Source organism: Salarias fasciatus, chromosome 6 (genome assembly GCF_902148845.1).
Source record: "Salarias fasciatus chromosome 6, fSalaFa1.1, whole genome shotgun sequence".
In the NCBI taxonomy this organism is placed as follows: Eukaryota; Metazoa; Chordata; class Actinopteri; order Blenniiformes; family Blenniidae; genus Salarias; species Salarias fasciatus.
The window spans coordinates 24,923,106-24,950,179 of NC_043750.1; the positions used below are offsets into that span (position 1 = coordinate 24,923,106).

The following is a 27,074-nucleotide window of genomic DNA, read 5'->3' on the forward strand; positions in this document are numbered from 1 at the left end:
GAGAAGTCTTTGTGCATAAGAAACAAGGCCAAAACACGATGCTCATGAACTTCAAGAAATTAGCCGGTACCGCATTAAGCACACTGTGTGTTGTACTCAGAGACAGAGAGGGTCTCAGTACTACGGATCCCCCTAGGGGACATATTGCATATGTTATTTTTTTCCTCTGTATCCTATGATCAAACAACACACTAATGCTCACTTTTATTGAGCCAAGCAAACCTATATGCCTCAGAAAGCAGAATAAAGTCACAAACCAGTTCACAAACTTGTTCTGAAGAACAAATACACACACGCACACACACACACAAATGCAGCCTGACAGCTGTCAATGTCAGAGCGTCCGCTGTCCATGGTGCTGAAAGCTCAAGTTAAGAAGTCAGGTGCTACATCACCATCTTTGATACAGCTTAAATACAGCGTAATGTAAGAATTGGCAAATTGGAGCCCACACTCATATGTGTATACCTTCTCGCACACACTGCACATTTTATAATAATTTATTTACGAGTACATGTGAACACATCACATGAAACGGGGCCCTATGACCTTGTGGGCCCTGGGGCGACCGCCCCCTTGCCCCCACTCTGGCTCCGCTACAGGTTGTACTGTATGTCGTGGATGCAGGCAAACTTCCAGAAAACACCGTCTGTGAACGCAACTGCAATCAACACGCATAAGTTAAAGCTGTAAAAAAAAAAATCCAGAAGCAACACTGTCTTGTCTAAGCAAAAACTTATCTACAGTAGTTTGAGGTACTGTCAAGACGAAAACAGGAGCCATAAATCTTGTTTGCAGACAGCTGGAAAATCTGCACCTCTGACGGTGCGGGGTTACCACGGTGTGGTGTGGGCAGGTTCCTCGAGGAAATGTGGAGATGGACATTATTAAGATATATGAGCAACATTTGCTTCCATTCATTCAGAATCCAGTGAAAACCTGGTGGACAGTTTCCTTCAGGAACAACATTTTCTTCCCAAACTCCTCAAACAGGAGTTTTTACAGACAGCTGCTGAAATAACAGCAAATATGAATCCCTACTGGAAAACATGGCCCTGTCCCAGCTTTTTCAATATGTGTTCCAAGCATAAAATACAAATACCTAAATATTTTCCATGAAATGGTAATAAAATTCAAGATCTGATGGGCTGATTCTGTTCAGATGGTAATAAGTGTGAATTACTATTGCAACAACACATCATCAGTAGGGTAAAACAAACCTGTCTCACGACAGTCTAAACCCAGCTCACGTTCCGTATTAGTGGGTGAACAATCTAACGCTTGGTGAATTCTGCTTCACATTGATAGGAAGAGCCGACATCGAAGGCTCAAAAAGGGACACTACTATGAATGCTTGGCCGCCACAAGCCAGTTATCCCCTGTGGTAACTTTTCTAACACCTCCTGCTTAAAACCCAAAAAGTCACGATTGTGAGGCCCCGCTTTCACGGTCTATGCTGCATTCTGTTTTCATTTAAATTCAACATATTAACTCAACTGGGGAAGCGCATTCACGTCTGTTTGCTTCAGGACTTTGCAACACTTGTTGGTATCCTTCTTCCGGCACCACACGGAGTTTACAGAGTGTATTAAATACACTTTGTCACTGCTAAATGAACTCTTACATCAGAGTTTAATAATTCATTGTCCTGCTGGCGTCGGGTTGCTCCAGTGTTGTTCAGAAGTGGTCAATAGAACTGTGTAGAGGAAAACTTTCACTGCAACACACCATGCAGACACTCTAATAAACAATGACCATTTATTCACACACTGGTATGAGGCTGAAAACAAGCGTGACAGAGTGAGGCGAGGGCAGCTGCGGGCCGGCCGGGTGCGTGAGGAAGCCTTAAATTAGAAATGAGCAAAAAACTTACAGGTGATTTTTTTTTTTTTTTTGTTTGCACTCCAAAAGGAGTGTGTGAGCTCGGCCGGCGGGGCTTCGTGATTCAAAGTTCAATCACACTCAGTCTGATCCTTCCGTGTGACCCCGACGCCGCTCTGAAGCTCCTCGCCGAACGACGCCCTCCTCCTGACGCTCGTCGCCAGTCCATCACACAAACATGGCCGAACTACATACGACAGCACACAAGTAAAAAGGGTTTCCCTGTACAAAATCCATCTGGAAAATACAAACACACCATGGCACACTTTGCTTAGCGGTGACCTACAGAGACGGATGAACAGGCTCCAAACCTGTGATTGTGTGCACACACGTCACTCTCGCTCGCAAAACAAAAAGAAATAAAACAGAATACAAACTTAAAAGATGAAATGCGTGGGGATTTTGGCTCAGTGCAAGCAGTATGGCTTGGGGAGGCTGCGGGATGAGGAGGACTGACAAACAGGCAGTAGACGGTAAAAAAAACACAGTTTTCTGATTATTTTTTTCCCCCCCCCACGTGGGTCTCAGAAACCAGACAAAACTTGCTGAGAATGCCATAAGTGCTGAAGAAGCCCCGCCCACGCTCTCCCTCCATCCTCTTCCAGTTGAAAAACTGTGATTATTGATTATTTTTTTCCCGCTCCTCTGTGCGGCGGTCTTTGAGAGCTGACGGCTCCACATCTGTGTACGCGAACCAGTCTGTCAACAGAGGCCGCTTTTTCATAACTCTCCTCAACCTTGAAGTTCCTTTCTCCCAGTGTGAGACACAGAAATGGTGCATCACAGACTGTGTGTGTGTGTGTGTGTGTGTATATGTGTGTAATTGTGCACTTGTGTGTAAAATGGAGAGAGGAGAGGACAAGCTTTGTGCAGAGATTCCAGGGTCCAGCAGCTCCACGTCGAACTGACTCTGCGCTCTCGTCGGAGAGTCTCTGGAATACGTGTGATTATCTGGTAGTATGCTGCTGTCAGTGTGTGTGTGTGTGTGTAGGATGAAAACCGTGTGCGAGCACAGTGACACAGAGGCGTAACAGCGTACAAGAGCGACACACACACACACGCTTGTCGGCGCGGGGGTCTTCGTGAACGAGGGGGGAGAAGGCGAGTGACAAGTGTGAGTTGAGTTCTTTGGGGCATTAAAGTTTTTTTTTTTTTCATCTCCTCGTCTCGTCCTCTCTCTCCTCCTCTGCTCCGTCTTCCGAACACACACCGCCGCCCCCACCCCCGCCCTGCTTCTTTTCCTTATGTTTGAGTGTGTGTGTGTATGTGTGTGTATAACTTTGTGCAGATTTGGTCTCTAGAGTCAGACGAAGGAGGAGAACCCCGTCACGGGGGTGCGTGACCCCGGTGGGTTGGTGTTGGGGTTGACGTGCGTGTGCGCCGGCTGCCCCGTGGGCGTGTAGGCGCCGCCTGTGCTGTGCTGGGTGACCACGGTCTGGTAGTACGGCTCGGTGTCGGCGGTGGCGCACTCCTCGTAGCCGAAGTTGGCGCCGACGCCCTTGAGGCCTTTGGGCTGCCGCTTCCAGGAGTTGTAGTAGGTGGGGTCGCTCATGTAGTGGTTGACGAAGGAGTGCTTCGGCTGCTCGTCCTCGTAGTCGCTGTCCGTCAACTGCAAACAGACAGACAGACAGCGTGGTCAGACAAGCTCAAAGACCAGTGATGAAATTAATTAATGAAGGTTTTGTATTGAACACATGAAACTAAAACAAACAATGAATACCACAAAGTCCAGACAGGCCTAGAAGGAAGCAATAGCTTATTAAATCCCAACCCATTTATGTATTTACCCATTTACTTCAAACCTAAATGCCTGAAATTGAAACTAAAAAGAACTAAATATTTATTTCTAAGGTGAGCTGACTAAATCAACATGCATGTGTTTGATATCTGTCAATCACACAATATCTGTGTTACTCACTCCTGGAATACTTTTAACATTGTCCATATTTCCAAATCAACTGTAAGTTGTAGAGAAAATGTGCAACTGGTGGTCTGCTGGCTAATTTCGGAAAAACGAAATATGATTGGTAGGTTTGATAGGTAATGGGTAGAGAAGAGTCATCGCCATATTCAAATCTTATTTTATATTTAAATGCTCTGTCAGTACGACATTTGAATTTAATATTTTAAAAATGAAATCTGTATCCATAATTTAAAAGGTCATTGTTGTGAATGAGCACAAGTTTTCTAAATGTTATGTAGAGACTGGCATAATTCGAAGTTTTTTGTTTCTTTTTTAATTGCTTGCCACATCTTCACAAGCGTGCTTCATCCATGTTGGACGTTTCTTAGAAAAGGTGACTGAAATATCTAAGGACCGAATATTCAAAAGCAATTCTGCTGAACTCTAAGTGCTAAAAAAAAAAAAAAAAAAAAAAAAACTTTTTAAATGATCAGAAACATAATAAAAACACAGAGAATTGACAAAAGACGACAGAGAGACAACAGGAAGGTGAAATACGCTTTTAAATCAAGTCAGTTTGATAAAAACTTTGACTTTATCCATCGGGCTGTCCTTCTGCAGGGAGCAGGACAGCCTCTTTGGAAGCAAATGGAAGGACTCCTCTCTCTGTCGGAGGAGCCAACAGGACGCTCTCTCAGCGAGGGGACGACAGACAGATAGAAAGAGATACCTCAGAGTCAGAGACCTCAGTGGGTTTCTCCGTCAGCGTGGTGCTCTCAGTGAGCACGGCTCCATTGTAGTTGTTGCAGATGTCCTCGTCGGAGTAGTGCAGGACTCCCGGGCTCGGCCTGGGAGGAGACCTGCAGACACAGGGAGATGTTTGAGTCACGCGGCGTGTTTCAGGATGAGGCCAGTCTGACAGGAAGAGAACGCTCACCTGGTCCCGTTCTTCTTCAGGAAGGAGTTCTTGGTGTTGAGCGTCCTGCTGTTGAGCTCCAGAGCCGTGAAGCCTCCGTTGTCCAGCGTCACCGATTCCTCCGCCGTGGACATGTGCTTCCCTGCAGGAAACAGATGGAGCCGGTTCAGACAAATAATAAAGATTTATAGCAGTGCCGCCGCCTCTGTGCTGGTGTTTTCTCCTCAAACGGTTCTTCTGGCTGCAAAGTTTATGTGCAGCTCTGTCATTCACTGAGGGTTCAGCTACCTTTTCAGATTCAGAATGAGAGGCAAATGAAAGCGGGATGCAGAGTTTGACAATCAGGCAATAACCACACAGACCGCCTCGATCATTCATCCGCCGCCGATCATGAAAAATGGAACAATAGGGAGAGACAATGTCATCTTGTCAATTGAGAGAAATATATTTGCTATTTGGAGCATGCAGAGAAGCTGAAGGAAAAATCAAAAATGCAATTTGTCGTCGCTCAGTGACTCCCACTCTGTCTTCACGCGTGTTTGTGTGGTCGTCCTGTCTGTAACCCCCCCCCACACACACACACACACACACACACATCTCCCTTTCCAACATCTCCCTCACACTTTCATCGCTCCACTGCCCAGAGGTTGTGCCAAGGTTTCTGTGGCAACTCACACTAACAGCTGTCCTGATGTAACCTGGACACACACACACACACACACACACACACACACACACACACACACACACACAAACACACTCCGCTGCAGTGCCCGCTGCTCAGAAAGCCCCGCGAGGAGGCAAAAAAAAAAAAAAAACAGCCTGCATGAGAGAGGGAGGGGAGAAAAGCATCGGCGTACTCCAGTGGAGTAACCGGGCGAAGCGTCACACACACCAACAGTGTTTCATCGTAATGAGCCGAAGGTTTTTAATACATGTTGGTAAAAGTCGCAGAGGGAGACTTTCACCCTCCAGCTTGAGCGGCAGCAGCAACTCTCTGACTGACCTGTGAAGTAGGGCTGAACGATATGGGCAAAATTTCATATCGCGATATCCATGCCAGATATCTCGATATCGATACGATATATTAAAATGGATTCAGTGAAATTTATGCATTTTTCAGAAAAATAAAAACATACAGGGTATGAGATTTGTCAAAATTTTAACAGGCCCTCCAAATTGTTTCAGCAGGTCCTCAGAAATTTTTAACAGGTCCTCACAAGTTTTCACAGGTCCTTAATTTTCAATTTTGAAAAATGCTGATCAAAAACAGGATCCAACAATATTTTTTTCATTAAACTGTTGTATTTTGTTGTGCTTGTTTAGTTCTGTTTATATCTATTTGCTGCTCTGTGTCTGGGATGGTAGATCTTCTTATGCTGTATGGCCCACCCTAAGTTGCAAATTTAGAAAATGATTTTTATTTATTTTGTTGCAGGTATGCATGTTGCTAATTGCTGATTGAAGCATCCCAGCTTTGACAAGTTCCTTTGGTGGTGGTGGTACATTAACCCAAGAATCCATACCAGCACAAATCACATTTCATATAATGTAGTTGCACCCAATTGAAACTAAATATTTTAGCTAACATCCTGCTGATGGCTGTGAATGTTAGTGTAGGTTCTGATTCTATTCAGTTCTTAATCTGACCAGGTTTTGTCTGTGTATGTATCAGACCCTGGAGGACCTCTCTCACTGATGTTCATTGATGTTCTGTTTTTGCGGCCATGCCTGCAGCTGTGACGGCCTCATTCAGGGGTGGAGAACTGTCGTATTGCAGTAAATCATTAACTGTTTTGGCAGATTTGCATATTTACAGTTACTACTGTTTACACCCATTGCTGTCATTGTGTTCTGAAGTATTTGATGTTTGGAGTTAACAGCAGCACCTGAATGCAGCAGTACCTCCTTCAATCCAGCAGAGGGCGCATTGTGATCGTTAGATGCATAGTGCAGCGTGAAGCACAGAGAAGAAGAACGCAAAAATGGAATCCCAGAGTTACGAGGCGTGTTGGTTTTGATTGATTTATTAAAAGAGAAGCAACGCAATTTCATGATAAAAAAAGCCAACAGGCGGTAAGGACCTACTTATATGGCACCTAAACCGGCGGAGATTCCATCTCAATCGGTCCCCGCCGCCATTTTATAGGGAATTTTGCGCCCCGATAATACAAAAGGATGTAAAAAAAAAAATGCAGTTTTTTTTATGAGAACTCACTGCCACTACCACCAAACTTATTTGTGCAGATTCTGCAGCCGCCCTCTCTTCAGCTCTCATGTTGTTTTGCTTACTCTCCGCCGCGTGTGGCACATGTGAGTGTGCGCCTCCGTCTCCCTCCTGCCCCTCCCTCTGATGTTTCTCATTGGCTGCCATCAGCTGCCAACCAGTAAACGAGGTTTGTGGTTGGCTGGCCTGACCTGTGCACGGGCAAGCTTACATGCAGGGCAAGCAGGGGAAATCTTGATATCGTTGATTTTGAGAAACTAATGTCCTGAATGTTCATATCCCGATATCGATATGATAACGATATATCGTTCAGCCCTACTGTGAAGGCTTAAAAATACAGAATTATAAACTTCTACTATATATAATTATCATTAGGTCAGCAAAGAAATCACATTCTCTAAATTTCGATTTCTTCAATGCAATAATCTAACCAAATTGAAGGTTCAGATAAATGTAGTCATAATAAACCACACAGTGAATTTAGCAGTTTAGTTACAGACCATAAAACTTGTGAAACTACCGGTAGTTCCTGAGAATAACTCGTTATTTTAATGTGTGTCTTCAATCAAGACGTTTCAGTGGGTCATTATTGCTGTGACACATGAGCTTAGCTGTCTGTTTGTCTGTATAATGTCTGATTTAATCACTACATTTATCTCAGGTTGCATCATATAGTTGGAGGAAGACGTTTGATTTTTCGACATGTCAGTTCAGCTCTTTCAGGATTTCTGAACATAAAACGAAGAGAAAATGCAGAAAAAGATTAACTGAGAGTTACCAGTTTGTTGTGGGACAGGCCTTTGAAAGCTCAAACACGATACTCTTGCTCAGCAAAAAAAAAAAAAAAAAAAAAGAAATCAGAATGACTTTTTTTTTAAAAATCTAATATAAATATCACCTGTTTGAAGATTACTGGGTCTGAATATCTACAGTTTTGATCTTTCATGCTTGTCAGCTTTTTACGACTGCAGAGTGAGAGAGGCAAAGAGCTTGTTTCAGCAGCTTATAAGTGAAAAGAAAAAGGCTGCAGCCTTTCTTTACCTTTATTTAAAGAGCTCTCTTTGCTGCCACGGTACTTCAGCATGAGTGCGGCTCTTTCTCAAAGCATTAAATTCAAAGAGCCGCGATAAAAAAAAAAACAGAGAATCTACCTGAGACCTCTGTCTATCGAAACACTTGGATTTCAAAAGGTGAAATCACCCTGTAATTAAAATCCTATGGGTACAGTGTGAAATCTTTATCAAACTGGCACAAAGGAAAGGGTCTGAAGCTCGATCAGAATGTAACAGAAATAGCAGACGAGTGGTATTTCTAGGTGAGCATTTGTTCCTGGAACGCTTCGGGGTGCAGTTTGTCCTGAATCATCCTGGTGAAAGAACAACACTCCCTCACACACACACCACGGTCCTGCAGGAACTGAACTGCTGGAGGCAGTTCTGCTCTGAAAACGGTACAAGTGTGCTCACACACGTCTCAGCTTGTCAGAATCACAAAATCTGGAAGACCCTGTAATAAATCTTCAGAGGGTAAACACGGCGAGGCACAAATGCTCTTCAGTTTATCCCTCATATCTGTGGAAGCCGGATGAAGGGATCTCGGGGGATGTGAGAGAGTGTTGGAGAGCGAATAAGAGAGGCACGGACCTGTGCCGCAGGCCTTGTACTTGCTGCTGTGTCCATGCAGGAGCAGAGTGAAGACCAGGACCAGGATGAGGATGAGTCCCACCAGAGCCATCACCAGCAGGAACCACCACTCCTCGTAGAACGGACGGTCGGTCAGCGCTGGACACCGAGAAAGGCACAAGCGTCAGACGGAAATCAAACTTCTCTTTTGCTCTGGTCTCCGAGGAACTAAAGAAGTAATAAACTGATGACAGACTCGAGCATAAAAGCCAAAAAAAAAAAAAAACAAAACAAAAAAAAAGTTTGCATGATGAGTGTAGTTGCAGATGTCTGCCTTTAGATGGCAGGAGAAGCACATATCAACCCCACTGCTGTGAACCCAGCGGACTGGTGTCAGATCCCAGCCAGACGAGGTGAGCCGGTTCATTAGCGGCGCGTCCGGCAGCGTGTGGGCACTCACCGGCCAGAGCGGCAGAGGGCGTACTCGGCTGGCCGTATCCGAAGCGATTAACCGCGATGACTCTGAACTCGTAGCTGATCCCCGACCTGAGGCGCTCCAGCGGCACCGACACGGACCTGCTGCTGGGAGGGAGGACCCGGATGAACGAGTCCCACACTCCCTCATCTGTTTGATGGACAGACGAACAAAAGAGGGGGGCATTCGCACGAGGCGATTAAAGAAAATTATAAACTGTCTGATTACATTTATGATGATAATAATGTGACGCTGACAGTGATTACTGTTGTGACTATTAATATAAAGGGTTTATCTATTATTATCAGAGGCAGAATTACACCTCGCTCTATGCTCACTCTCCTGTGGAGCGTTAAAGCTGTTTCCCACCGGCGCTCTCTTTATGTATCACACCTCTGGTAATCTTTATTAAAAAATTGCGGCTGACTTGATTTGCACAGCGGGTCTTAATGAATCTGGAGATAGTGGCACTCAGAAGAGCCTGGTGCTGGGCTGAGTTTAAGCTCTCTGTTGATTAGCGAAAAGAGTTTGTGGGTGTTGGGCAAAGCCGTGGCTCACCTGAGGGACGAGCCTCGATCACGTAGCCGGTCACAGGGGCCGCTCCGACGTCTCCCTCTGACCAGTGGATGTTGAGGGCGGAGGACGTCTTGGAGATGGACATCTCCATGGGCGAGCCAGGAGAGCCTGCAGCATCAGAGGGGCACCGGTCAAACATCATAGGATAACCAAACAACTGAAGAGTTATGTTTGTCTCTTTCCACCTAAGCATGAAATATAAGAATGGATGTGGCTGCATTTAATGAACTGATCCAATTATCAAGCTTTAGTCTAAACCGTTCAAGGAGACGGGTGGAGTCTTTATATTACTGCTGTATGCTCATCTGGGAACATGGAGGACTGTTGGGTGAATAATGAGGCTTGACTGTTTGAGGCTTTCTGCTGGACTCTGTAGCAACTCTATTGAGACTCTGACTTCACACTGAGAGACAAAGCTTCGCTTCTCTTTCTAGAGTTTTGTTCATGCTGTGAAGAGTGACTGGAAGGGCTGCAGAGTCAGCTCTTTTCTCATGGCTGCATGGCTGTGATGTCTTTCGTACTTTCTGTACAAAATACAGGATTTGTCTATTATGGAGGCTACATGTAATGTCAGATGCTATGGATTTGTGGACCAAATGAAGCAGCTATTTTGATAGAGTGTTTTCTTTCAGTCATGCCATATGATTTATGCAAAAAAGGACAATATTTGATAGTTAAAGCTTCTCTGACACTACTTTTTCTAAGTGCTCCATAAAAATCTAAAATGTTTTGTACTGTTGATCAATACCTTCAGAGATAATTAAGGTCTGCTTTCAGTGTGTGGGCAGTATAGTGAAGCAGTGGTTAGCACTGACACCTCACAGCCAGAATGTTTCTGGTTTAAACCTTTCTGTCTGAAGTTTGTATGTTCTTTTTGAGCCTTTGTGGGATTTCCAGAAGTGCTCTGGTCACCGTTACACTGCTGACCTGTCCAGAGTTGAGCGTTCCCCAGCCCTGTGTCAGCTGAAATGGACGGAATTGTGTTTTCTTTTTTTGCCATTTCTATGCCTTTCATAGACCAAGTGATGAATCAGGTATTAAATTGTTGGATGACGTGGAAAGCCAATTGATTTCAGTCAGTCTAACACGATGCACTGAATATATTCCTTGGTACCTTTCACAGGCTGAGCAGTGATGTTCGCCTGGATCGGAGGCCCATAGCCGACTGTGAGAGCCTGAACACTGAAGGCGTACGTCGCTCCTTTGATCAGGTCTCGAACTTTCAGCCAGCGCTGCCAGCTGCCTTTCACATCCACCGTCACCACTTTGCTCACCCCTGCAGAGAGATCCGGCGAAATGTCAGCAGACGAATCGACGTGCACTAAAGTGAGCGCGTGTACGGGTGCGTGCGTGCCTTGGACGGGAGCGGTCGGCTGGTAGGTGACTCGGTAGCCTTCCAGCTGTCCGTTAGGAGTCAGCGGCGCTCCCCAGGACACGTTGACGCTCGCTCCCGTCACCTCGGAGAAGGACAGGAAGCCCGGCTGGCTGGGAGCTGCACACGGATCAGAGCGGATTAGAGAGGGAGGACTGAGGGAAAATCAGGAACGTGTCACCGCTTCCTACCTGACTGCTGGGTGCGAGCGCCGCGCGGGTCGCTGGGCGGCCCGTCCCCGGCCATGTTGAAGGCGGTCAGGGTGACCAGGTAAGACGTGTAGCTGGTCAGGTTCACGAGGACCACCCGGGTGTCCGGGACAAAGATCACCTTCACCTTCTCAGTCTGGTTCTGCTTGTCTCGCTCCCAGTAGTGGATCTGAAGCACGTGAAACAAAAAACACCGTCAACGACGCCGACTCTGGTTCCTGACAGCAGCTTATGTCCTCCGCCTTCCCTTAATTCAGTTCTGCCACTTCCATGGAGGATTTACTTCTTCTTCATCGCTCATAAAGTCACCTGGTGGATTCAAATAAACAAGCTGTTTGCAGCTGTTTTACGAGGCGGCGATGCCGTGATTAGCTTTTGTGTTGACAATTTAACTGAAGGGCAAAGTAGATGTAATTCCCTGCCAGAGATAGCAGTGCTCTGCTATAGATGTAAATACTTTTGCATTATCGACAAAAAAAAAAACATTTCATTTTGTGGAAATAATCGCCACAAATTCTTTCTCTGGTGTTGAAAAATGTACAGGCAGTGAACATGGACATTTAAATAAAAGTTCAGTGAATGAAAATGAAACTTTAAATCATAGTTTGGTTTAGTTCCTATCACATTGGAATAACTATTAATATCTCATCAACTTCACATGTTCAGACCGCTTAAAGAGAGGTCGAATCATTATCCATCAAAGAATTACATCCCTGTAATAATCATAGGTCAATAAACACAATTAATTGCAGGATAAGAGTTAAAAAGTATTCTACTCTATTTTTAGTGCGGTGTTCATCATTACCGAGAACAGAGACGCCTGAAAGCCAAACACACGTTACATTTCACCGGCACTTATTATTCATGAGCCGTGGTTACATGGACCATAAGTAAACTAATTAAGCACTGTTCTGATTAAAACTGCTTCACGTAAACATTTTCTATCTAGTTAGACTGTTTAAAAAAGGAGGGGATGGGGGGGCAGAGCACAAGTGGTTGATGCAAGAAACTCTGCTCTTGAACTTACTGTGACACTTTGAACAAAACAAATCATCATGATGCAAAGCATCAAGGGATTGAATAATCTTATAATCTTTCAACCATCAAAAATTAATTCACTTCCATTTCTTTTGTTTCTGTTTTTCAGATAGAGGCCACAGTGAAAATAGCCACAGCCACAGGCCACAGAAATACATAAGAGCGTTATTTTCTTTCAAGGAGAAAATATTTCTTTAGCATATTTTAAATTTAAATCACTTTGAAGATACTTTTCACCATTTTGTAGTGTTTCTTTATTAAATTTTCTACAAGTTTTTTAAAATAGTTTTTATCCATTTCATTAGCATCTTTATAGCTGTTTTGTGCCTCTTTGAATATATTTTCTGTATTTACATTCTTTCACATATCTTTTAAATGACTTTTTCCCTATTTTTGTCCCACTTCCCAATTCTTCATGTCTCTTGCATGTCTTTGTGTTGATATATAGATTTTTTTAATCACATTGATATAGTTCTCCCTTACATCTTAATACATGGTTGTAGCTTCAATTAAAAAAAGTAACCTGATTGTACATGTGTGTCATTAATGTACAGGACTTACCCCAGCTAATTGACATGATGTGCTAAATCTTAAATCTGCTCGATGTCTGATCCAACATTCAGTTTCCAAGTCATGTAGCTGCAGACTGCAGACGTCCACGTGTGAATCAATAAGCACTTATGGGACCATTAAGTGGCCTGATATTAGCCACTAATGAAGACATATGAGCGGCGTCACTTGATGTTTATAACGTTAAATTAACTGAGGTTACCTGTTAATGTTGCACCGTAAGAAAAAAAATTCAATATTATGATTAAGATCTTGCAAATGTAAAGTTGTAGCATCTCAACATCACTATTGATATATTATTATATCAAACTATATTTTTGTATGTTCATATACTTCAACACTTTGAAGACAAGTATTTGGAATTAGATATAAATAACGCAATCAATATTCTTGCACAGTGTCATAAAGTGACCAATATACTGTACATGTCCTTTGAATTTGTCAGGCCTACAGAAAATTAATTTACATTTCTACTTGTACAATCCACATCACTTAGTTCAGCTTCAATGAAACATCCAGTTAAGCTAAATATGTATCACTGCACGGCCAGCTTCAGTGTTCTCTCTAGCATCATTCAGCACGTGGTTCCTCGGCTCTTTTTTATTTGTAATCTGATCACAAAACTGTGGCCTTTATAATCACTGGCAGTTTCCTGCAGGTCAGTCACTCTGCAGTGCGGTGTCGGGCCGTCAGGATGCATATAAAGTGAGAAAGTGACAGATAACTCTTCGATGTGACAGGTTTGGCCACAGTGTCAGGGAGCTGTGTGATGTCTCCACTTAGCTGCTCCTGTTTCCTCAACATAAAAGTGACGACTGTAAATAATGCATGAGAGGTTAAACACACCGATTTCATTAAATATGCAACAATTGGGAAGTATTCTGATTACACCAGAGCGTGCGTTTCATAAGTTCTCTCACATCTAAAGACCTATATTTATTAGTGAACTCTCCTTTCTTTGTCACGTCAGCTTTCCCACCCTGCCAGTCACCTGTTCGACTCTTTTCTCTCAAATTCTCTTTGCGCCGGTTGTTTTTTTACCCCCGACCCAATCAGTCCTGAGTCCCAGCTCTTTTAAACATCATTGTAATTCTGTCATTCTGGCTGTCTGAAGCCTCCTCCCTCCTCCCTCCCACCCCACCTCACCACCTCAGCCTTCACGTCAGTCGGGGGATCGTTCCAACCTTTCCATCAGACATGTCCCACTCTGCTCCTCTGCCATCAGCGTCCAGACTCCGGGGGGTCCCGTCTATCTCCTACCTTCCACTGCGCCACCGCTCTGTGATTTAATCTCCAAACTACTGAACTGAATCAACTTCTTTGTTGTGAAACATTGATGCGTGTTTTTATTCTTTAAGTCTGACTGTGTGACGGAGGACCTGAGCAGCAGCTGTGGCTCTATTGGTCAAGCGGGTAATTTTCCAGTTTGACATTCGATCTCTTATTTTGTCGCATACACATACTTTGCAGTGCAGACATCACATTTGGTGAGTGAATGACTGTGATTAAATGAGTGGATGAGACGGATGATCTAACAGGCATAAAGTCCATTTACCATTCTGATTAATTAAGCTTCATTTGGAAAGATTCAGTAAATCGTTTGAATTCCATTAGTGGCCATGAGTCTTTGAATATTTGCATGTTCTACTTGGCACAAGTTTTCCCTCCTTGGAGGGATTCGATCCCTGATTCTCCATTCACTGCTCCACATTGGTGTTTACTATTAATATTCAATTAGGAGCCATGATCCTCATGTAACCTTGCTGTGGTATAATTCAGCCCTCTGGCAGAGAAGACAAACTTTCAGAGACCCTCATGTTGGTCAAAGTTTCACACCACTGCTGTAAGAAATCCAATCTGTCACCGTACCAGCAGGGAGGATTTCACCAAGACTGTTGAGACACTTAAATTCCTGTTTCATACAAAGTTAAATGTGCACGTCTTGCTGTTTGGATTTATATTTCAACTGGGTTTGTTTTCATCGTTATTCCCTGTTTTGCATTGTGATTGTTCTATTTACTGTGGGCCTATAGCTGTGCCCTGAATAACATCATGGAGCTAAAAAGGAAAGATCTCCCTTCATTTAAATAACATTTAGCTTTTCAAAAAGGTTTCAGTATTTGTGGCTGCCTTTATGCAACGTGAACGGACTGCGTGTGGCTCGATATACAAAGTGAAACAACAGCCAAGAGCAGATAAAAAAAAGCATCCATTTTGTTATTATTCCTGACAGACAGCATTACGGAGCACCACCAGCTAAATTTACCACTTCCAGACTCGGAAGTAGAGGCTTCTGAGTAGCACTTGAGGGCAGCATTATACCACGTCTGTCCCTCTCCCAGCTCTTACCATAATGAGATACAGAACAGCTCATCCATATGCTCAATTTAAAATCAAAGTGTATTGCCTTCTGCGTGAGGAGGAGGAGGAGGGTGGGGAGGGAGGTGGCGGAGGGGTGGGGTGGGGGGTACTTCAATTTTAAACATTTCATTTCAGAAAATAGACAACGGACAAATGGCTTAGCAGAAAGTGAGGGTCATTTAGTAATCCACTCTCCACTGTTTTGGTCTCCAGTCGGAGCTCGGGACCCTCGGCGTTCATCGTCACACATGAGCAGGTTCCAGAAGAACCGAGTTTCTCACCATCTCTTTATTCCAAGTGTTGATTTAGGCTCAGCAGACTTCAAAAACAGGATGGATGTTGCTCGAGAGGAGACACTTCATCACTTCCAGGCTAGTGTTTGTTTCTGCAGAGCTTCCATTACAAATGACTGACCTATTTTTGCGCGATGGATGTTGCAAGTGGAAAATGATTTCAGCAATCCAAAGACATAAGATGTGAAATCTGCAGCTCACAATCAAACTCCAGATTCAGCCATACAATTATGGGGTTTTTTTTTTTAAAGCTTTTTACAAACTGTGTATGTTGGAAATTGCACCTGATGGGAGTAGTGTAGTCGGGCATTACACTATTACTCCTCACCAATCATGTTCAGTGTGTTTAACAAGCCCTCGAGGGCATTTTAGTAAACTTCCCCAGTTGAAAAACACTCTGGCATTGGAGTTTACCTTCAGTCCTGCCTGCTGCCTTCCTCATTCATCTAACAGAGTAGGGGTGTTAACACAAGTCCGAACCTATAAATTCATTAAACATTCTTTCTTTGCCCTCTTCCTCTCATCTTAATCTCCTTAACCCCCTCTCCCTTGCTCCCCCCCCTCCCCGCGTCCGTCCATCTCTGGCACTTTAAACATATTCCCTCGATCTTCTCCTCTAATCAGGATTCTAGGGGGATCGCTCTCTCGTCTCATTCCTTCACTCTGCAAATATTACATTCCCTTCTTTCTTCTCCATTCCTGCCTTTGCTCTGGCAGAAATCAATGTGTCTAAAGCAGGACAGATAACCTTGTGTTTGAAGTACTAAGAGTGAGGGGGTGGGACAGGGGAGTCGAGGGGGAGAGACAGGCAGAGGAGTGATATTGAAACCATTAAAGGATATTCAGATTCTTCCTCTAACTTAATTCTCTCCCTTTCCTGCTCATGTCGACAGGACACTTGAAGGTGCAGCAGAGCAAAACCCCTCCAAGACAAGACGAGAGATAGCTTAAAGACAGGCGGAGTGGTGCGTCTCCGTCTGACACCAAACACTCACGTTTAAAGTGGGTCTGGGCTTTTTTTTCTTCTTCTTCTTTTATTATTATAGTCTTTCAAGTAGCGCTCTTAAAACACTTTGTGTCTGCGTACGTGCAAATGCTTGTTTTTCTGGGAGTTACCTTGTATCCTTGGATGAGTCCATTCTGGGTCTCGAGGGGTGGTGTGTCCCAGGTCACTTCCAGGGAGGAGGGGGACACGGACGACACTCTGATAGACTGAGGGGCCACGGATGGAGCTGCGGCAGACGACATTGTGTCAAAGACTGTCACTGAGTGTATGGAGTGTGTGTGTGTGCGTGCGCGCGGCCGGGTGTGCTAGAGCGGGAAGTCGGGGAGATATGTTCTACCCTTCCAATTAGAATGGGCCTAAGGCAGTACCTTGTTACTCCACTGTACCACACATATGCAGGAACACTCAGCAGTGTGCACCTGAGGCGAGAGAAAAGGCCATATCACCTCATTTCATCATCCCCCTCCAGCCTTTTCTGCCTCCGCCTCCTTCTCTGCTTGCTTATCCTCACCTCTCACTCCTCTGCATGTGATATGTATGGCCTACTAAACTCTACAAACACACACAAACTCTCCTGAATATAAATGCAGCAGCAATGGATGGAGGGAGTGTGGGAATGAGAAAGAAGCTGAGGAAATGTGTCCACCTGCATTTCTGCTCCCTGTTAGCTCTAGCTGCATTGTTGTCTGTGAAGAAAGAAAGACATAAGAGGGTGCATTCGTCCTACATTCTGTCTGGTGACGCTATGATCTCACCCTTGGGTATAACTAAACGGGAGGTGGACCATGGCTGCCAAATAAAGGAGCTTGTGAGGAACATACAGATGTGTCCACATGCACACTCACACACACTCGCTATAGGAAGACATACGGCAGCTGAGGCTCTTAAGGCAATGCCGCCCGAGGGGCCATGACAGGAGGCGTGCACGGGACAAAACAAGAAGACAGGACAGGAGCAACAAGCCGGAGAACATGTCACCACCACCTTCCACTGTGCAGCAGTGAATCTAAAGCACACCGGACCAGCTCACTGCTGCTATGTCCTGCTGCTGATGCCTTTTGTCCGTACAGTAGTGAGAATCTGTCCTTACACCCATGGCCAAAAAAAAAAAACAAAACACTAAAATGCCATTTTTATATCATAAAATAAATAAGAATTTCCTTAATAAAAACAGAATATCTAACCATTTTTTGCAGCCAATGGCAAAAAAGCACATAAAATATAGATGTAAAGTTGTTTATCACAACACTAGTCCAACTCAAGGCCCATCAAAAAAAAAAAAACAAAATAAAAAAAATCCATAGCTTTCAACCACATTTCAGGATGTTTCACCACTGGCTTCATGTTTTGATGTACAATTTTCAGAAAATGTGTTCTCTAGCATAACTTCAGCTTCAAGATCTGGATGTTGTTCAATATTTCTGTGTGTTTCTGATACTGAAAGCTTTTTTGAGAAATGTTTTACAGAGCGGTGGATTATATTTGTGGGAGGCATTCTGAGAACCCAGGGGGGCAAACCTGGCAACTGTAAATTATTTCAAGGTTTTTTTCTTCTCTGATAGTTTGAATTTTTTTTTAAAATATAAACTGACTAAGAGTGATGGATCTGACAAGTATGCATGGAATATTTAATAAGTGGCATCAGGATAGGGATGAATGTGTGAAAAGTCCATGACTGTGATGAGAAGAGAAGGCTGGAATGCTCCTGAGAAGGGATCAAGTAGCTTTTTATTCTGTTGCTGACCATTAATTTAAGTTCACTTCTCACTTTGGTCTCTGAAGGGAGGACAGTCTCCCCATGAACTGACACAAAGCATTGATACAGAGCTGAGACTACAGTGGAGCTCTCCTCTAAGATGAAAAAAAAAACATCCCAAACTACAACCAATGGGAGCCAAGTTTTGGAAAGAAAGCTCTGATCTCTCCTCCAGACTTTCAGAGAGTCAATGCCAAGGAACACTCAAGCTGTTCTGGTGGCCCAAACCTTCCTTGGACACTGTGAGTGGGATTTTTCTTTAACTGGTCACTCGGCTATATTTAGGCACAGACTGAACAAACTGCATCTGCTGCTGGAGACCATGTATTAGATGTACCCAGAGCTTCACAAGCAGCTTTCATCTTCACGCTCTCCCTTCAATGTTTAATGAAGGAGAGAGAAGAAACTTGACGAACACATGTAAACAAACTTTTCTGGCAGCATTTACTGACAGCCAACCGTGTGTAGATCGCACGCTTTAATCAAAAATTACAGCCTACCTGCTTCACCGACCGACACTTCCACGGGCGCGGAGGGCGGGCTCTCTCCGACGATGTTGTAGCTTGTCATGACAATCTGGTAGCGTTTGAATTTCTTCAGCTCTGCACGGATAAAACCAACACTTAAAACAACAGCTTCACCGAAACTGGAGGGAATCAACATCGAGCCGGCAACTCACGTGTCAGCTCGAACTCTGTGAGCGAGGCACTGCTGACTGTCTTGAAGGTGCTCTTGCCTTGGAAGAGGTAGCAAAGATAGACAGAGGGAAGCAAAGGAAATGCAGGAATGTTTTTAAACTCACCAACAAATTGCACAATTATAATGGCATTCAATTAGATGACTGATATTAAAGAGGAGAACATTTCAAAGACTTTCACGGTTCAGTGCGCCTGTCAGATTCATTGACACAAAATTACCCATCTGCCAATCTTGTCGAGCAGATCCTCAGTCAACTATAAAACACTTCAGGCTGCACGCTGCATGATAATATTTTATTATTGCAGTGTTACAGTGCAGTGACCGCGTCCTCATGGGAAAACAAGTGTCCTGTGAGGGCCATTTGCTCGATGTTCCCTCACAGAGACACATTTCATCTCTGGTCTCAGCTGTGAAAACACCATTCCTGCCCTCTGGTCTCCACAGCTTTTAATCACGGACATGTATACCATCTGATTAAAACCAATTTAAAAACAAACAAAAACTGCAGCGTTGATGGCTGTTTGGATCATTAAAACGAGACATCTTTTTAATCCACCCTTTTGGCACATTTGGTGCTTTCAAAATTGCAGGCACCCCTTATTCCACCTATTGTTTTCAAAAAATGTTTTAATAGAGGATTTTACAGCAGCAGCTTCACATTTACAAAGTGTTGCTAAGCAGGTGGCATCTATGATCTAGTGATTTCACTATTTCCCACTTACATGAAGATTCTGCACACACTCTGATTCACACCTAAGTTAGAGTGACCGGATAAACTGAGATTCGTGTTTTAAAGCTGTTGTAGAAAACTGAAGAACAAGGAGAAACCATACTCATGCAAAGTTCACGGGACTCAAACGACGTTTCTTCTGAGACGAGAACGCTAACCGCTACACCGCGGTGTGCCCTGTGGTTACGTAAAATCCAGCAGAAACTGATGGATCACTGAAGCTCTCCCTTGTAGCTTAACCACTGTAACGAGGCACAGCAGGCCTGTCGAGGTCTGGATAACTCCAAATGTGGAAGCTGAGTCTGTGGAGCTGTAGGAGGATCAATACTCAGCATCTGAGGACTGGAGAGGGGGTGTAGTGTTTTAACACTGTGTGAAATCTCATCCTGGATGCTGTAAGATTTTAGGATAGTGTTCGCAGCTCTGTCCTGCTCTTTATTGGATTTGGAGAAGTTTACACGTGAGCGACCCCGGCCACCATCTTCCCAGTAATGTTAGCCAGCCACACTGTTATCTCTCATCCTGAAAGTGTTAAATCACACAATCTAAAAATAAAAACATTACAGGATCATCTCATAATGCGATTTCAATATTACATTAGTAAGTTCAACCCTGCAGAATAAAGCAGTTATCTTTATTTGTCGATAGACTCTCGCTACATATAGTGCAGTTTGATACAATTCTCAGAATATTTTGCTTTAATATTGATCTAAAAGTAAAAACACTCATGAAGCCAATGTGAGCTTCATCTCTTAAATGCGACACTGGTGAAAACAACCTGTGATCACTGTCAAGCCATCTGACAAAATTTATGTTTTTTGACCAGAAACAGACCTTAAACACCTCTGCTTTACAGCCACAGTCTGAACTTTAATACCCAGGGATTCCAGGGGCTGCAAAGTGTCCTCATGGTTAAAGTACATGTCACGTAACTGCAATGTCCACAGCTTGACCTTTGCTGAATGTCATCCTCTCTTACTCCCACCCTCTTTCTGTCCCCATCCCTGCCAGACTTATGACAGAAAATATATAATTTAATAATTTCATGCAGTAAACCTGCAATCAGCGTTGAAGGACTCTAGATCGAGACAAGAGCTCTTTTAACGGTTTCGGTCTTGTCTTGGAATCAACTGCTGTTTTACGCAGACAAAGAGGGCTCTGAGTATAAAATGGGTAACAAAGAGGCATCTTCACTTGCTATCTGTGAGTGTTTTTATGGCATTGTATGTTTTTCGGATCATTTTGAAGAGTTCTCCCTTAGTACAAAACTTGCACTGATCCCATCTGCTTTTGGCCATAATTTGGTGTCAGCTCAGTTCAAGTAGCGCGAACGCAACAGTCATTATCATCATCATCATCTTAATAGCGTATAAAAGGCGTACTCACTTGTAATGAGGGCACTTGTGGTGTTGCTTTTGGTTGTCTGGACTTCTGATTTGGCCGAAGCGTTGGCGTGGAGCTCTTTGTAATACAGCCTGTAGCCGGTCAGAACCCCGTTTATGCTTTCATCGCTGGGACGCTGCAAACATTTGAAGAAGAACACACGAGCACGCATTCAAAAACAATGCCAGTGATCTTCCACTTCCAACCACCTGAAAGCATGCGCTCATTTTCATTTCTTCGCGGTGACAGACAGGATGCTGGCAGCCTGGCAGAGCAGTATTTTTGTCAGCAGAGTCCACTTTAAAGGGCTGCTGGATTGGTCTGGCTGTAACTCGCACAGCCAAAGTGATGCTTCAGTAGCTTTGGCACTGCTGTAAGGGCTGATGAAATTGCTGGTGACTTTGTTTTTTCACTACTTCCCAGTGCTTGGACGTAAGGCCTCCAAAACAAGAGAAGACGTTTCCAAACTGAAGAGGAAGAGTGATAAGCAGCGAGGCAGCCACACTGTATTTACTATTTGATTCAGCAGCTTCTTCTTCTGTTTGCACCTCTGTTGTTGGACATCGCTGATTGCTATGGGAGGCTCTCGCCCTGTAACATCTCTCCTGCTGCTGCGTTATCATTAAGAGCTCAGCATTTCTCTCCCGCACAGGACTGTCCATCTTGCTGTATGTTTCTCAATCCATCTCCTCCAGTCTATCCTGGCGGCCCCCTGACCTTTGCTGTATCAATAAATAATGATAATTACATCCACAGACGCAGACACACATGCACACAAAAAGCGAGTCTGCGGGGGCTTTGCTCTCAAAGTAAATAATTAAACAGGAATTCGACGGTGTGTTTTATTGTGTGGGCCTGTGTTTACACACTCGGTGCACATGTTTCAGGTGGGGGTTTTTTGTGTGGTATGCCTGAAAAATCTAAAAAAAAAATACCTTCCACTGCACCAGCACTGAGGTAGTTGTTGTCGGCTTTACAGTCAGAATCACTGGAGGCTCGTCTGGCACTGGGAGGAAAACAGACAAGGAGGGTTAAGAGAAGAAAGACAGACGGACATGCTCGCCATTCCCTTACAGCTCCACTATGTTGTGATATCAGATCAATGCATTCTCCGCTCTTCCCCCTTCACTCCCTCCCACGCTGATTCACCACCCTGCAGTTTCTCACCATCTTGCAGAGTTGTAGCCGCCTCCGTCTCTTTGCTGAGGACACTGTCTCCTACGTCGTTGGTGGCCAACATCCGAAACTTGTAGGATGTGAAGGGCTTTAGCCTGTTTTTGACAAACACAGACATCAATTCAAACATGAACACAGACATCTAATGAAGACACTCTATGGGATATTTGAAGTGAGGTAAATGATGTACTGAATGTAAGCTGTTTGTTTGTGCATGCAAGGTCAGCCACAACAAATGTTTTAATCACAGTTAGCACAGACTGTTCAATTTAACTCACTTCAAATGTGTTTTCAAAATCATTGATTAGTTTATTTTTCTCGAATAAAAGGCAACCCTCCTATGCTGACCTGGAGTTGTGGCTAAAGCTCATTCTGATGTGTATCAATGGAAAACAATGTTTGAATGTCAACAAGGAACTCTGTGGTAAAAAATAAATAAATCAGATGAGCAGCAGTTTGAGCTGAGCTACATGTACTGTTTGTAAAACGTCACTGCATCACAAAGCTCTTTTGGAGTGGAAGGTTGTTGTATTGTCTCTCAATGCGCCAGTTTGTGAAAAGCAACTTGTTTCTTTTCCTGTCGTCAGTCAAGAAACATCAAAGTTAATGTGTTTAAACTTTCTCGTGTTGGTATTAAATGGAATTTGGCTGGTTTCATATTAGCGGTAGCAATAATAGGCAAAAGAAAACAGTCCAACAGACAAGAAAGCAACCAAACCCCCCAAAAAAGAAAAAAAAAAATCAGTTTCTGCACAGCATTGAGGATATTTTCACCTTCTTACTGCATGTTAGGCAGCTCTTTAAAATGTGAAAGTGAAGCTTCAGTAGCCATTGACAAAAGGTGTAATTTTGACAGGAAATTATGTGGTTCAAGGGCAGCAGCTGGTCAACAGCCACTCTGAAAGGGTCGCTAAATTATGTGACTTTGCTTTTACATAGCAGCGGTGTGCCAGTGACTCGCAATCTCTGAGGAAAAAACATTTCTGTCAATGGATTTTCATCGTTTTGAAGCAGCACAAAGCACGCTTCGTTTTGAAAAAATGGTGTCTGACAACAACACACAGCCATGAAAAACCTCTCGTCGAAATCAGTCTGGTGCTGAAATCTGACAGTGGCTCCTTACACAACATCATTTCCAAGAACCCGGGGGTATTTCAAATATGATCACACTCATTTATGAATGAAAAGCGAGTGAACTGGTTGAATCATCAGAGAGAGTCAAAAGCATTTGTTTGAAGGGATTGATCAATTTACCCCACTGCTTTTGGACTTCAGTCAATAATCATTGTAGTTTTAGTGAGAATACGGTTAATCCTCAGGGTTGTGCTTCTCTGAGCGAGCACCGTGTGCCCCGGTACCTCTCCAGAGTGAGACTCCTGAACTTTGATCTGCCGTCGCAGTTCCCAGCTCATGATCGACATTTTAAAGCCTGTCAAATTTTACTCAAACTGCATGAAATCTGCCAGACAAACGAGGTTTGATCTGACAGGTACTTTTTCAAGGTGACGCAGACGTATAGTGATAAAAGCTGAAAGTAGTTCATAAAGCAAACAGTTTATTAGAATGTAATTACAAACCGGCAAAACATTTGACGTTGGTTTGAAATGTTTTTGTTTCTGCTCAAGATTCTGTGCATCTTTAATACTGTTCACTTGCTTACAAAACATCAGGAAAGTCTTTTCAAGGTTTGAAGTCTGCATTGTTTACAATCACCTCTGCTTTTTGAATTCATGCAAACGAGGACCTTGTCCTCAACGGGAGAAAAAGACTGCAGATGACCACGAATGGAGAAAAAGGCCGCCGAGTACCTTTGACACTTTGGATATAACTTTTCTTCTAAAACCACCTTCTCCATGACTCTCAGACATGTTTTGCTCTCAGTGGCCTTGGAAGAGCAGAGGAGGTCTTGAATAATAATTATCTTACACCTCTCTTAATTGTCTTCACTGCCAAAGTATTTTTTTATTGCTATACTGCCTCAACATCTGCATTTCTCCTCTGTCCAAGGTGAATGCATTAATAAGTGCAGAATAACAATTTACATCAGTCATTTTGGAAAACGCTTTTACTTTGGAGCCACTTTCTGTCTGTCTGACGAACACAGGCACGCACGCGGACACACACACACACACACACACACACACACACACACACACACACACAGCGATAGCTGAACAAATGTGCCTTTTAGCGTGTCAACAACTCAAACGAACCCTCTTCTTCACACGGTGGAAATTGATTCAACTTTAGAATGGACAGGTGAAGGAAAATCATTTGTCTCTGTTTCTGTTTGATCCAACCTGTTATTAGCAGGAGCTAAAAGGAGCAATTTCATAAATTCTAACAAGAAGTCATTCCACTCCTGCTCATACATCTATCTGCAAGGTCTTTTTCCAGACTTTATTTACAGAGTGCCCGGGAGACGACAGAGGACCCAGTTAGAAATTCAGCAGGCGACAGGAGAGCCGCTCAAGTACCTTGTGGTGCAATAATGAGCTGGGCCCAATAAGGGATAGGAAAAGACCCTGTGGGGTTATGGGTAACATAGGAATAGCACATCAAAGCCCCCAACTGAGACAGGGTGGGGTACCAACAGCACTGGGAGAGTGTTAAGGACAATGTTTGACTCCATATGTGTGTATGCGTGTGTGCGTATATACACCAGCCTGGGGACCTCGATGTTGTGGTTTCAAAGATGTCTCGGTGGAAAACAACAATTAAGGATAGATAACAAGCAAGTATGTGCGTGAGCATGTGCAGATATGAGCTAATTCCTCCATCCGCTGCCATAATGAGAACATTCGGCGTCAGAACGCGACCGAGAACGGCATCAAAACAACAACAGCAGCGCCACCATCACGGCGGATAGACTCTCCCCAAGGCAGGCTGGTGCAAACACACCGCGAGAAAACACTCTTCAGCATCTCAAACAGCCCCTGTGATAACTCGCGGAGGAGCAGTCACGAATGAGCAGGAGGAGAAACACACACACTTATACACACACACACAGACACACACACAGGTGGAGCATCATCACGGTCCTGCTGCTTTGGGCTGTCAGGAAAGTTGGAGTAGACGTCCAGCCTGACCGCCATCACCTGCTGTCACAATAACAGCATCACTGACGAGACGGAGGGATGCAGGAGGAGGGGTGGAGAGGAAAGACAAGCAGCAAGACTGAAGCCCACTTCTTCACAGGATGAGAAGGGAGCGATACTTGAAGGAATAAAACTCACATGGGCTTTGAAAGCAATGACTAGTGATTGATGGAGACAGAGAGGGGAAGGGAGAAGGTGGCGACAAGCAGAAGGATGACAGATGAAAAGCAAAAGTTGCAGTGCAGACAGAAAGCGGACAAACAAACAGAGGAGTCTGATGGCAGAGAGGGAAAGAGATAAAAAAATAATACAGGTATTTAGAGACAGAAAACAGAGAGAAGCTCCTGCTGCGACTGTGTGATTAGGTGACTGAGAACCTCCCCTTTTTCATGCACTAATTATGATTATTCTGCTCTCCCTAGTGTATGTCTTTTCTTCGCACAACAACTCTTACTCTCTTTTTTTAGCTTCTAAACAAATGAAACTTTTCTCTGTGTCCTGATTTTCTGTTGTTTGCTTTGATTTTGCAGCATCTCTTTTGCTCTGTCCACTCGTCTCCCAGGGGATGCATAAACTTTACAAGGTTGTTACACATTGCTTTAGCTCAAGTCTAACGTGACGGGCTAAGCAACATTTCTATTTGCTCCGTGTAACCAAACAAAAAAATCACACTGTCACTTTCAGTCCTGTTTTCTGAAAGCTGGACCAGGCCTCTGAGCTGTTTGGTGATTCCTACTTCCTCTTAAAGAATGTGTGAAAGGATATTTAATTATGGAAAGTCAAATTTTCAACGTTAAAGCAAATAAACTGTGTCATACAGAACAAAATTGAGCTTTTTTTAACATGCATTTGATGCTTCATTAGCAAACCCCAGTGCAAGAATGAGTTGTGAGACATATTTCCACTAAAAGAAAGAAAAGAAAATTGTAATAATAACAGAGCAAATAACCTAAAAAAAAACCCCCAAAATTGGTGAAATGTATTTTTTAACTAATAGGTTCTTCAGCAGCAATTGTGTCGAGACACAATCTGAGGAGTTTAGAGTGATGTAAGCTGAGCCACCTCCGTCTGTTAAATATGCTCCCAAACCCAGTAGAATGAATGTGACCTGAGGTTTATGAGCAGTGAAGGTCTGCATTATCTCCGGCTACAGCACCGACCAGGACAGGCAAAGAGTGGCCAACGCGAAGGGAACATTTCTGGACTGAGCGGATGAAAGCTTGGCTCTCTCAGACCAGTTGCATCGTTCATCCTCCGGGCAGGCTGGCGCACATTAAACTGGATTATTTACGACTTCCGATCGCCGCTCAGTGTGTCATGAGGCACTGCTGTGCTGTGTGAGTGTCCAACACGTCTTCCTCCAAACCATATGAATGGTAAACTTCCTCTGCATCCTGAGACCTCACCTCAGGGCAAAGCATACTAACAGGTTGGCGCTGTATGCGCGGTGCTTTGGAGTTTTGTTTGCACTGTGTGGGTGTCTGTCAGTGAGACATCTGCTCCTGCTATTTTCCTGAAGGCTGCACTGATGGTTTGCCGTTTTTTTTTTTTTTTTTTTTTGCTTCTTGATGGTTGCAGTCTGTCGTCTTTCAGGCTGAATGACCTTTTAAGACGAGCTTTTCTTAATAAAATCCCGGCTTAGGGAGCTCCACGGAAACAACAGTAAAATATTCGAACTTTATATTATTCAATTCTACTTTCAGCGATGTTTGAGATAAGTAATTGATTCCAGGCACAAGACACTTTATCATGTTATTATCTCATGCTGACTTGTTTTTTTCAT

At 43.8% G+C, this 27,074-nt stretch overlaps 1 protein-coding gene across 3 annotated transcripts in view; it reads right to left on the reverse strand.

Moving 5' to 3' along the window:
* Positions 1–1,804: 1,804 nt before the first annotated feature.
* Positions 1,805–27,074, reverse strand: part of LOC115389579 (protein sidekick-1-like) — a 300,042-nt gene continuing 274,772 nt past the window's right edge. For 2 of the 3 annotated variants that reach the window (XM_030092999.1, XM_030092997.1), the window contains 15 exons: positions 22,185–22,288; positions 21,953–22,023; positions 21,021–21,153; positions 18,885–18,941; positions 18,706–18,807; positions 16,560–16,675; positions 11,164–11,350; positions 10,955–11,092; positions 10,715–10,876; positions 9,583–9,708; positions 9,010–9,174; positions 8,571–8,708; positions 4,722–4,842; positions 4,515–4,644; positions 1,805–3,490 (listed from right to left, as the gene is read on the reverse strand). In XM_030092999.1, the coding sequence (XP_029948859.1) occupies positions 3,185–3,490; positions 4,515–4,644; positions 4,722–4,842; positions 8,571–8,708; positions 9,010–9,174; positions 9,583–9,708; positions 10,715–10,876; positions 10,955–11,092; positions 11,164–11,350; positions 16,560–16,675; positions 18,706–18,807; positions 18,885–18,941; positions 21,021–21,153; positions 21,953–22,023; positions 22,185–22,288 (2,056 nt within the window). In that variant the 3' untranslated portion in view covers positions 1,805–3,184. The remainder of the gene's footprint in view (positions 3,491–4,514; positions 4,645–4,721; positions 4,843–8,570; positions 8,709–9,009; positions 9,175–9,582; positions 9,709–10,714; positions 10,877–10,954; positions 11,093–11,163; positions 11,351–16,559; positions 16,676–18,705; positions 18,808–18,884; positions 18,942–21,020; positions 21,154–21,952; positions 22,024–22,184; positions 22,289–27,074) is intronic. The other variant, XM_030092998.1, reaches the window with a different exon arrangement.